The sequence below is a fragment of the Cnephaeus nilssonii genome (genome assembly GCF_951640355.1).
Source record: "Cnephaeus nilssonii genome assembly, chromosome: 6".
Lineage (NCBI taxonomy): Eukaryota > Metazoa > Chordata > Mammalia > Chiroptera > Vespertilionidae > Cnephaeus > Cnephaeus nilssonii.
The window spans coordinates 21,872,431-21,884,964 of record NC_137077.1 but is presented as its reverse complement, the minus strand read 5'-3'; the positions used below and the strand labels follow the sequence as shown (position 1 = coordinate 21,884,964).

Below are 12,534 nucleotides of genomic sequence, written 5' to 3'. Positions count from 1 at the left end.
GAAATGCCAGATTTTTAAGCTTTCTTTAAAATCCAGGCACTTACTCTCTGGTTTTAATTATAGACAAAAGAGAGTTTCCACTCAAACTTGTCTTTTAAAGATGTCTGTCATAATAAAGTATTTTCAAAAGGGCCCTATAGTTTACAGGCTTCATGGCACATTTATTTAACAAATATTGGTGACATCTTGATTATAAGATGGCTACTACTCTAGAAATAGTTCTAATGGTGAAAAATCAGATGTGGTCTTGGACCATTTTAGACTTATAGTTTTGTGATGTATTAAAACAAACAAACAAATAAATAACAAGGAAATTGGGGGGGGAGGTAAACAATTTTTGATAGAGTGATTAGAGTTGTCTTCTTAGATTGTCAGATAATGAAGGAACAGGGGCAGGCATTGCAATGAATGAAAGTAGTATGCCTGAAGGTGTGAGGTCAGAATAAGTGTAAGTCCGGAGTGTTCTAAAAAAGGATAAGGTGTCCTTGCCAGTTTGGCTCAGTGGGTAAAGTGTCAGCCTGCGAACCAAAGGGTCCTGGGTTCAATTCCGGTCAAGGGCACGTCCCTTGGTTGCAGGCTCTTCCCAGGTCTGAGCCCTGGTCAGGTGGGTACAGGAGACAACCAATCAATGTGTTTCGCACATGGATGTTTCTCTCGTTCTAAAAATCAATTGGAATTCTCCCTAAAAATTCAATGGGAAAATATCCTTAGGTGAGGATTAACACACACAAAAAAAAATAAAAGGATAAATATGTAGTTGTGACAGACGAGGATGGTAGAGGCCATAGGTGGAATGGAAAGTAAGGAAAATCAACTCTGTTAACTTGGAATGGAATTTGGAGTTGACAATAACTGCAATAGTAAATTACTGAGAAGTTTTAAGCAGGAGAGTGACAGTTTAGATTTATCTATTAAGAAGAACCTGTTTGCTGCTGAAAGTATAAGAACAAGAATAAAAGAATGGAGACAGTTATGAGGTTATTGTAGTTCAGATAAAAAATGATAGCAACCGGATTAGGAGGTCTGCATGGAGTCCAGAGTGTCTTTAATGTCCCCAGCACTATGTGACTGTGCAGGTGGCTTTATTTGGGGCAAAAGCTGAACTGAAATTGATGTATTCCAGAGAAAAAACTGCACCTAATTTTTTCTCAAGCTAAAGGTGGTCTTAAAATAGTAGAGTAAAAAATGTTTTTATCTTGGTAAGAACTTAATCATATAAAAAGGAAAAAAGAAGTAAATCTAGTATTTACAGAGGTCATTCCTGAGTGATGGGGTTATAGTGGGCCTTTGTTCTCTTGTTACACTTCTTTATACTAGCCACATTTTCTGCTTCCTTTTAAAAGTAGGCATTTGGGCTGGGAGGCAGGTGACTTGGCTTTTATTGTTACACAACCAAAATGGGACCTGAGACTTGGATCAATTAATTTGATTTCTTTCTATGTTAATTTCTTATGCACAACAAGAGGCTTAGGATCCCTAATCTTTAGTATCTCTCTATGATTCCCTGTATTTGGTTTTTATAATGTTGACATGGGAGTGTTAAAACACTATGAGATTTGAAATTCCAGAATGAACATTATCACACTTAAAATAAGAAAACAAAATCCAAGAGTTTTTCCTTTCTTTTCTCAATTTTTTCAGGTCTATAATTTGTTACCAGTAAAGAAAGACTTTAATGTTCAATATGATGGTTTCATGAATGAAGACATTGAAGGATGCATAATTGCAGAAGACATAATTCACAACGGAATCATTTACACACCAAAGCAGATCCTGGATGATGGTGATGTTTACAGTATCTTTGAGGTAATTCTTCCTAAAAACATAACCAGAATTGACCTCTAAGTCCTTGTAAACTGGAGAACAAATGGACTTCTCAGCCCTAGAATCTGATCCTGCCCTTGCTCCTGTCCCCAGACAAAGCTATGATTAACAGAAAAACATGAAAACCTCAGACACATAGCTAACTTTGTATACATACAGATATTTAATCATGAATTTCTCTGGCATTTGAAATAGCAAGTGGTAGACTTTTAGGGACCACAACTTTAATTAAATTGACCCCAAAGCTAGTTACCACTGTCATATGCCCCTCTCAGTGATTCTCAGAAATGATAATATGTGAAAAAATATTTTCTTTAGTGCCTCTGACACCCCTGGAAAGGTGAGTACCTCGTTGTTAGCCATTATAGTTGTCATTTGCATAATAAATACATGTTGGATGACTGAATACCCAAAGTACAAAACTTGAGCCATCTATCTCTTGGGGCAGTACAATTTCAGGAAACTGAAAGTAGATTTTCATGAAGAAAATAGTTACAATACTTGGGATAGAGATGTCAGCATGCTTTAGGTGTGTCAGATAAAAGGTGTATCTTTGAGATTGATTATAATTAGGTAGAGTTATGAAAAGGGAGTTTATCCAGCTTGTGAGACTAAATTTGGTCACTATCCCAAAGGAAAAGAATTCTCATTATACCTTGAGGAAAACATATGTCATCTTTCAATAGAGGTCTGCAACCTAGCAGACAATAATTTAAATCTCCCCCTTCTGGAACTTTCAGAGTCATAAATCCATTGGTGGTGGAAGGATTAAAAGGACTCTAGGCTGATTAGTTCACTGTTTCATCTTTAAACATTTATTTCTTTTTTGTTTGGTTGGTTGATTTTTTAAATTGAATTTATTGGAGAGACATCCTATCTAATAAAAGGGTGATATGCAAATTGACCATCACTCCAACATACAATATGGCTGCCCCCATGTGATCAAAGATGGCTGCCCCCATGTGGACACAAGATGGCCACCACAAGATGGCCTGCAGGGGAGGGTACTTGTGGGCGATCAGGCCAGCAGGGGAGTGCAGTTGGGAGGGACCAGGCCTGCAAGGGAGGGCAGTTGTGGGTGATCAAGCCTGCAGGGGAGGGCAGTTAGGGGTGACCAGGCCGGCAGAAGAGGGAAGTTGGGGGCGACCAGGCCTGCAGGGAAGGGCAATTGGGGGTGATCAGGCTGGCAGGCAGAATTGTTTAGGGACAATCAGGAAGGAAGGCAGGCAAGCAGTTGGGAACCAGAAGTCCTGGATTGTGAGAGGGATCCCAGATTGGAGAGGGTGCAAACTGGGCTGAGGGACACACACCCCCGTGCACGAATTTCATGCACCTGGCCTCTAGTTGATTAATAAAATTATATAGATTTCAGGTATTCAATTCTACAATATATCATCTGTATATTGTACTGTGTGTTTACCAGCCCAAGGCAAGTCTTCTTCCATCATCATTTATCCTTCCTTTTACCTTCTTCTACCAACCCCCATCCTCCTTTCCCTCTGGCAATTACCATACTGTTGTCTGTGTCCATAAGTCTTTTTTTTTTTTTTTGCTTAATCCCTTCATCTTTCTCACCTAAACATCTGTTACTTATTTCTTTCCTCCTATTCATATTGCTACCAGCATTGGCCACTGTGCTCAGAGTCCCACAGTGTCCCATGTACTCTGAGATAGGACAGCAAGTAGTGTTTAACTGTGGCTACTCTTGAAGAAACAGGAAGTTGGGAACAGGTGGGCTCTAGGAATCAGGTAATTGCGGGCATCTTCATGTGTGCTTTGCATGCAGAGATTCAAGATAGTTAAAAAAAAAAAAACAGAGAAAGAAAAGAGGAAAAATATATCACAAAAAGGATTGATTGAGAAGAACTATTCAGGGAAAAGGATACTTTCCAATAAAACATAAACAAAGCAAAATTTACTAAAACTATGAAAAAAACTTCAACCCTATAATTTCAAATAAAAAAAATTACTCTCTGCAATAAAGCTATGAGGTATGTGTGTGTGTGTGTGTGTGTGCATATATATATATATATATATATATATATATATATATATGTATATATATACACATATATATACATATATATATATATATGTATCCTACCTAATAATAGATAAATATGCAAATTGACCATACCTCCGACACACCCACAATCCACGCCCACAAGCCACGCCCACCATCCAATCAGAGTGAGCATGCAAATTAACCCAAACCAAGATGGCTACAGCCACAGAGAGCAAGGTTTCCTAGGTAACAGAGGAAGCCAAGCTTTCTGCCTGCCCTTGCCAGGCCTAAGCCTCCACTCAAGCTACAAAGTTTCAATTATAGAAGGTAAACAAATTCAAACAAATGGCGGCAGAATGGAGCTTGAGAGAGCAGGCCAGGGTTGCCGCTGGCAACAGGGGAAGCAAAGCTTTCCGCACACCCTGGCCGGGTCCACCCGCTTAAGGCAACAAAGTTTCAATTATAACCCCAACAGAAATGGCTGCCAGCCTCGGAGGGAGCCCCAGGCTACAAAGTTTCAATTGTAGAAGGAAAATAAATTCCAGATACCAGGGCCTCAGCTTGGGTTGCCAGGCGATGTGGCCGGCCTGCAAACCACCACAGGCCCCTCACTCAGGCCGCCCCATGCCCCAAGGGAACCCCCACCTGATCCGGGACACCCTTCAGGGCAAACCAGCTGGCCCCCACCCCTGTACCAGGCCTCTATCCTATCTAATATAATAAAAGAGTAATGTGCAGATTGATCATCACTGCAACACACAATATAGCTGCCCCCATGTGGTCAAAGATCCTGCCCCCATGTGGACACAAGATAGCCACCACAAGATGGCCAGCAGGAGAGGGCAGTTGGGAGGCACCCTGCCTGCAAGGGAGGGCAGTTGAGAAGGACCAGGCCTGCAAGGGAGGGCAGTTGGAGGTGATCAACCCTGCAGGAGAGGGCAGTTAGGGATGACCAGGCCGGCAGAGGAGGGAAGTTGGGGGCAAACAGGCTGCAGCAGAGTGGTTAGTGGGTGATCAGGCTGGCAGGCAGAAGCGGTTAGGGGCAATCAGGAAGGCAGGCAGGCAAGCAGTTGGGAGCCAGCAGTCCTGGATTGTGAGAGGGATGTCCAACTGCCCATTTAGGCCCAATCCCTGTAAACTGGCAGTAGGACATCCTTTGAGGGGTCCAAGATTGGAGAGGGTACAGGCTGGGCTGAGGGACAACCCCCCTCCTTGCACGAATTTCATGCACCGGGCCTCTAGTATATACACACACACACACACACACACACACACACACACACACACACACATATACACATACTAGTGGCCCGGTGCATGAAATTCATGCATGGAGGGGGGGGGGGTCCCTCAGCCCGGCCTGCACCCTCTCCAATCTTGGACCCCTCAAAGGATGTCCTACTGCCGATTTATAGGGATCGGGCCTAAACCAGCAGTCAGACATCCCTCTCACAATCCAGAACTGCTGGCTCCTAACGGCTCACCTGCTTGCCTGCCTGATTGCCCCTAACCACTCTGCCTGCTGGCCTGCTCGCCCCCAACTACCCCCCACTGCCGGCCTGCTCACCCTCAAATGCCCCCTTGCCTGCCTGATCACCCCCAACTGCCCCCCCTGCCAGCCTGCTCACCCCCAACTGCCCCCCCCTGCTGACCTGCTCATCCCACCTTCCCTCCCCACTGGCCTGCTCATCCCCAACTGGCACCCCTGCTGGTATGCTCACCCCCAACTTCCCCCCCCCCGGCAGCCTGATAACCCCCAATGACCCCCTCCCACCAGCCTGATCACCCACAAACTGCCATCCCATCCTGGCCTGATCACCCACAACTGCCTTCCCTTTTGGCCTCTAACCGCCTCTACCTCGACCTCGCCACCATGGCTTTTTCCAGAACAATGTCCGGAAGGTCTCCTGGAAGGTCTCCCGGTCTAATTAGCATATTACCTTTTTATTAGTATAGACCAGTGATGGCGAACCTATGACACGCGTGTCAGCACTGACACACGTAGCCATTTCTGATGACACACGGCCGCATGCCGAGGATGAAACATTTGCTGCTCCTGAGGATGAAACATTTGCGACTAGAGTCTTGTAGTTAGTTTTTTCCTCAAAGTAACACACTACCCGAGTTATGCTCAGTTTTTTGGAGAAGTTTGACACACCAAGCTCAAAAGGTTGCCCATCACTGGTATAGACAGAAGCCAGGTGCATGGGAGAGGCCAGCTGGTTTGCCCTGAAGAGTGTCCCGGATTAGGGTGGGGATTCCCTTGTGGTGTGGGGCAGCCTGGGCGAGGGGCCTGTGGTGGTTTGCAGGCCAGCCATGCCCCCATGGGGTGAGGGTCCCCGCTGGAGGGGCGTGGCCAGCCTAGGTGAGGGACTGAGGGCTGTTTTCAAGTTGGCCATACCCCTTCAGGGTGGGTGTTCCCTCTTGGGTGCCTGGCCAGCCTGGGTGAGGAGCTGAGGGCTGTTCTCAGGCTGGCCACACCCACTTCAGAGTAGGGGTTCCTGCTGGGGTGCCTGGCCAGCCTGGGTGAGGGGCTAATGGCTGTTTGCAGGCTGGCCACGCCTTCCAGTGGGGACTCTTACTCCATGGGGGCGTGGCCAGTCTGGGTAAGGGGCTGAGGGCAGTTTTCAGGCTGACCATGTCCCTTCAGGGTAGGGGGTCCCCCCTGGGGTGCCTGGCCAGCCTGGGTGAGGGGCTGATGGCTGTTTACAAGCTGGCCATGCCCCCCAGCAGGAACCCTCATCCCATGGGGGTGTGGCCAGCCTGGGTAAGGGGCTGAGGGCAATTTTCAGGCTGGCCACACACCCCCGGTGACCCAGGATCCCAGCCCCTCCTTTTTTTTTCCAAGTGCCTCCTTCAGTGGTGGCCAGGGCAGGCGGGAAGCTTGGCTTCCTCCATTGCCAGGGGCAACCCAAGCCTCCTGCTCGCTCCAGCTCCATGGCTGCCACCATCTTTGTTGGGTTAATTTCCATAGTCGCTCCTGATTGGCTGGTGAGTGTAGTGGAGGGACAGTCAATTTGCATGTTTCTCTTTTATTAGTGTAGATATATATACATATATATGTTATATATGTATATGTGTTATATTTGTTTTCTGAGGGGAGGAAGGAAAGAGAACATCCAAGGCTAAAATGCATCAGCATATAGCAGACAAAATTCAGAAATAAGAATCAGAAGAAGTGGGTTCTAATCCCAATTTCTATTCACTAACTGGATAAACTATACTTTCTGTGACTCCATTTTCATATTTATAAAATAGCTCTCTTCTCTATTGTGTGGTATTTTCATGATCCTATGATCTGTATCTACACTAATAAAAGAGTAATATGCAAATTGGTTGGGACACCCTCACAGTAACAACCAAACAGCAGGCTGCGTGGGGTGACCAGGCCGGCAGGGGAGTTAGTGAGGGAAGACCAAAAGACTGAACAGCAGGCTGTGTGGGGTAACAAGGCCAGCAGGGGGGCAGTGAGGGGTGACCAGGCTGGTGAGGGGGGGGGCCAGTTGGGGGTGACCAGACTGGCAGGGGGAGCAGTAAAGGGAGACCAAGCCAGTGGGGAGGCAGTTAGGGGTGACCAGGCTGGAGGGGAGGGCAGTTGGGGGCAATCAGGCAGGGGCAGTTAAGTGTGATCAGGTTGACATGGGGGGGGGCAGTTAGGGGCTATCAGGTAGGCAGGCAGGTGAGCAGTTAAGAGTCAGCAGTCCCAGATTGTGAGAGGGTACAGGCTGTGCTGAGGGGACTCCCCACCCCCAAGCATGAATTTTGTGCACCAGGCCTCTAGTGCATAAAAATAGTGAAAGTCTCAAGATTAGATTGCCAATATGCTCTAATAATTTATTTTCTCCTAGTCTGTAGGATTAAATATTTTTACCAACTCAAAAATCCACAAGCCACATTTCTGTCAACTGCTTCAGGATTATACAGGATCATTTATGGACAGAGGAGTTCCTCGAGGTGAGATTTCTCTGCTAGGATAACATGAAATAATAGAAAAATAGAATAACAAAAAAGAAAAGTGATGCTTTGCTAGATTGGGTTGGGATAAAAAGCTATTTTTCTAAGTATCAAATATTGTGACTTTAGCAACTTCTTGGTAAATTTTCTTCAATTAACATTTTCCCCCAACATATAGGATTTGTAAAGCAATTCTCTCTCTCTCTCTCTCTCTCTCTCTCTCTCTCTCTCTCTCTCTCTCTCTCTCTCCCTGAATTTTGCATTTAGTACTTGTCACTTATTCATTCTTTAATTTTTAGTTACACCACCTTAGTGCTGTCCCTTGTTATTTCATAACCAAATTATTACTTAAAAGCCACATTAATTTACCTTCCTTTCCTCCAGTATTGTTTCACTTCAATCTGTCCCAATTACTATGAAAGGCATATCATCCTTAAACATTGCTTATTTCTCCTAAGAAACCCAAAACACCAATCAGAAAGAATGTATGCACCCTTATGTTCATAGCAGTACAATTTATAACAGCTAAGATCTGGAAATAGTCATCAGTAGATGACTGGATAAAAAAGCTGTGGTACATTTGTAGCATGGAATACTATGCAGCAGTAAAAAGAATGTCTTACCCTTCGAGACAGCATGGAGGGACCTGGAGAGTATCATGCTAAGTGAAATAAGTCTGTCAGAAAAAGACAAGTATCACATGCTCTCAGTCATATGTGGAATCTAAGTAATAAAATAAAGTGATGAACAGAATGGATCCAGAGACGTGGAAGCATGGAACAGAATGTGGAATCTCAGAGGGAAGGCAGGGGAGGGTGGGTGAGAGGTAATCAACCAAGGACCTTGTATGCATATATGTATGGCCCATGGACACTGACAATGGGGCAGTGAGGGCCTGGGGTTGGGGGCAGGGATGGGCTGGAGGGGGCAATATGGGGGGAAAGGGGACATATGTAATATTTTCAAAAATAAATAATTATTTTAAAAAGATAAAATTAATAAAATAAAATAAAACATTGCTTATTTCTCATACATAGTCACTACTTCCAGATTCATAAAATTGTTGTACTTAAGGTTTTAAAAGAGCATGTCCAACTGTACTTTATATATATGTATTATATATACTTATATTTATACTAGAGGCCCGATGCACGAAATTCGTGCAAAAGTAGGCCTTCCTTCCCCTCGCTGCTGGCACCGGCTTCCCTCTGGCACCCGGGACCTGGGCTTCCCTTGCAGCCCTGACTTCATCCGGAAGGTTGTCCAGAAGGACATCCAGAAGTATAATTAGCATATTACACTTTTATTATTATACATATTATACATATTATCTTTATATATCTTTTGATCTCTGGAGTAACATTTTTAAATCAAGCTAACTTCTGCCTTAACAGATCTAATTTATTTGTTCTAATCTTCATGATATTTTATTATATAATTATACCTACTGTATACTCAGTTACATTAAACAAACCCCCCAAATAGACATGCTACTCCAGAGGGATAAGTGTTTTGGAGCATCCCTTCCAATCTCTGTGTGCATACTTAGATGGATAGACATTTCCTTGAAATGCCTTCTCCATTCTCCTATTTCTCATCCTTCAATGATCACCTTAAAGTCTGCTTTGGAAAAGTCTTTTCTGGTCAATATAATGCTCATTTTCTGTCCTTTATTGAGTCTCTGTTGACAAAATACATACTGTTCTATATCTTCTTTTTAATTTCTCCATATCTCAATCACTGTTAAGTAAAAAAATTATCCCTAAAATCCTCTTGGAGTAGCTACTATCCATATCTCTAGTTTGAGTCTCACCACAAAAGGGAAATACGTGATCACCATTTCAGTATAAAAGCACTACTTTGTGTATTCAATGACTCTTTATTCTTCTCTCCACCACTTGAATAATCAGCTTAAGAAGAGCTACATTTGTTTTCATTTCTAGAGAAAAATGTATTTACCTCTAGATGGAAGAAGTAAAAGAATTAGCCTTCCTATATACGTAACAAGCTGGTAGGTTTAATTGTTCCAATAATAAACGTTCACTGAGCAACTGATCTTATTTTTCTGGATAAATAAGGCAACTATAAAAAGTTAATGATAAAAATGAGGTTCACATTGGGCTCTGAATGTTGTCTTTTCATAGGGGGTCTTCCAGGCTCACTTGCAAGATATACTTCTGCACCTTACCCAATGATGAGAGAAGACCTTCCAGCTGAGGGAGTGAAAGAGACAGTCCGGAATTACTTCCCTGAGACCTGGATCTGGGACTTGGTGTCACTGGAGTAAGTGGTGTGTTGCTTGTAACTTAGTTTAGGAGGTTTGAATTCTCCTCTATGATTCTGCTGTTATCCTGTGATCCTGATCCTTTCAATTCTGTTCCACTCTTTTCTGGTAAATATTTAGATTCAGGGTTAATTTATCTTACAGTGAAACAATGCAACTTTTTTTCTAATTTAGTCTTGAGGTACTTAAAATAATAGAAAACAGGAAGCGAGTCTCTCCCCTAAACGAAAAGAAAAACTTTCAGAGATTTCATTAATAGTGACAAACTTTATATAAAGTTTAACATTTGCCACACTAGGCTGCTAAGTTACCATGCTGTAGGATCAGCTATGATCTATGCCAAAAAAAGAAAAAGCGCGGAGGGGGACTCACTCACTCTCTTCCTTTTTTTCTTCTCATTAGTTCATCAGGTAGCAGTGAGTTGGCAATCAAGGTCCCTGATACAATCACGAAGTGGAAGGCCAGTGCACTCTGCTTGTCTGGAACGACAGGACTTGGCCTCTCCCCCATCATCTCTCTTCAAGTCTTCCAGCCCTTCTTCCTAGAACTCACTCTCCCTTACTCTGTGGTGCGGGGAGAAGCCTTTACACTCAAAGCCACTGTGTTCAACTATTTGTCCCACTGCATTCGGGTAAGGGCACGTCTCTACAGGTGAGCAAAAGGAGAAGGAAGGGACACAATCACCATTCACTACCTAGGTGTCCGAGGCATTCTTGTAAATCATAATTGCCTATGATGCAACTTAATTTTGGAATGGAATGGGTACTAAGAGCAAAACTACCTGACAGGTCCAAGGTGGTAAGGTTGTATTCCTTTGGGACTCTATATTATCTGTGTAGCCTTAATTTCAGATATCATTTCCATCTGACTACTTCATTGTTTCACTCTAAGGAAACTATTTCTTCCTTGTATGGGCCTTTATCCTAATTCACGTCAGTTTTTCAATTCCTTTATTGCAAACATTTAAACTGCCAAGTGTTTGACAGGATGTACCCTGTTTGAACAATTTCTCAAAGCCTCTCATTTAGTGTGCATTGTCCCTTTAAGCTCCAGTCCCCTGTTACTGACCCTCTGCCTGTGTTCTTTCTCAAACTTGTGGGTGGGTATGGGGGACAGGTTAGCATGGAGCTGGAGGACTCTCCTGCCTTCTTGGCTGTTCCAGTAGAGAAGAATGAAGAATCTCACTGCATCTGTGGAAATGGGCGGAAAACTGTGTCCTGGGCTGTGACCCTCAAGTCACTGGGTGAGTGGTAATGATTTGCTTTCTTCTCTGACCCAAATATATGTGTTTTTTTAATCCTCTAACAATGGTTGATTGAAAGAAAATGATTACATATATTGAGGAAATTTAAAAAGAGGAAAAAAATTAAATATAGAATCACTGTATTAACTCCTTAAGAATCTTATTCCTCAGGGAAGGTGAATTTCACAGCGACTGCACAAGTCCTACAGTCTCAGGAACTGTGCGGCAACGAGGTGCCTAAAGTCCCAATGTTTGGACAGAAGGATACTGTAACCAAGCCCTTATTGGTTGAGGTATGCAGGTGTACTTTCTCAGAGACCTTATTATCTAATATGTATGTGACGGTGACATTTAATTCCCCAAATATGGATGTACCCACAACTCAAATTTTTACTCTACATAAGAGTGACTGATTTTTCTCTTCTACATTCAGTGTCACTTTATGTTTTATTCTTTCTTTCAATATAAAGCCTGAAGGAATAGAAAAGGAGGAAACTTTCAACACACTCCTCTGTGCACCAGGTAAGTATCAAAAATAGACAAAATTCTCATGTTTAGCCACTTGCCAAAGTATATGGTTACAAAATGACCCTTGAGGCATGTTGTCTTCTAGGAGAAAAAAAAAATTCTATACTTTCCCATATACAAACCTAAGGATATTTGGTAGGAACAGCCTTTTCCTACTGAAGCTGTAAAGAAGTTAAAAGACCTAAAAGATATTGGCTAATAATAAAGACAAAAGCTGATGACTGTGGGACAGGATTCCTTCCATACAAAACTGTGTTTCCCGAACTTCTCTCCTTTTTCAAAATTCTGAAATATCTCTGTGGCATCAATACTATTTATTATTCAACTAATAGCTTAAGTGCATTCATGTTTTTTATTTAAATAATCATTTTAAGAACTTTAGGGATAATCTGCTCTTGGAGCACAATCAGCATGCTCTCATCTCTGGAGTCTTTTCACTCTTTGCTCCTTTTTCCTGGAAGTCTCTTCCCCAGATATCTATCAGTCTTACTCCCTGACTTACTTAAAGTCTCAAGTCACCAATGATTGTTTTATCAATGAGCTTTTTAGTGGAGAGCCTCCTCCCCCGAGCCTGGACTTCCTGACTGGCCTTTTCTTATTAGCTTACCCATTTAAACATTCACTCTGCTTTAATTTTCTCTATAAAACTTAACATCTATTATTCTAAATATTGATTTGTTATTTTATTACTCTCGT

At 43.0% G+C, this 12,534-nt stretch overlaps 1 protein-coding gene across 1 annotated transcript in view; it reads left to right on the top strand.

Moving 5' to 3' along the window:
* LOC307102055 (alpha-2-macroglobulin-like protein 1) overlaps positions 1 to 12,534 on the top strand; it is a gene marked incomplete at both ends in the record, with an annotated part of 100,420 nt that overhangs the window by 78,074 nt on the left and 9,812 nt on the right. Inside the window, 7 exons of the mRNA XM_079775512.1 lie at positions 1,642 to 1,806; positions 7,678 to 7,783; positions 9,928 to 10,066; positions 10,470 to 10,698; positions 11,184 to 11,310; positions 11,482 to 11,603; positions 11,781 to 11,832. Of these exons, the coding sequence (XP_079631638.1) occupies positions 1,642 to 1,806; positions 7,678 to 7,783; positions 9,928 to 10,066; positions 10,470 to 10,698; positions 11,184 to 11,310; positions 11,482 to 11,603; positions 11,781 to 11,832 (940 nt within the window). The remainder of the gene's footprint in view (positions 1 to 1,641; positions 1,807 to 7,677; positions 7,784 to 9,927; positions 10,067 to 10,469; positions 10,699 to 11,183; positions 11,311 to 11,481; positions 11,604 to 11,780; positions 11,833 to 12,534) is intronic.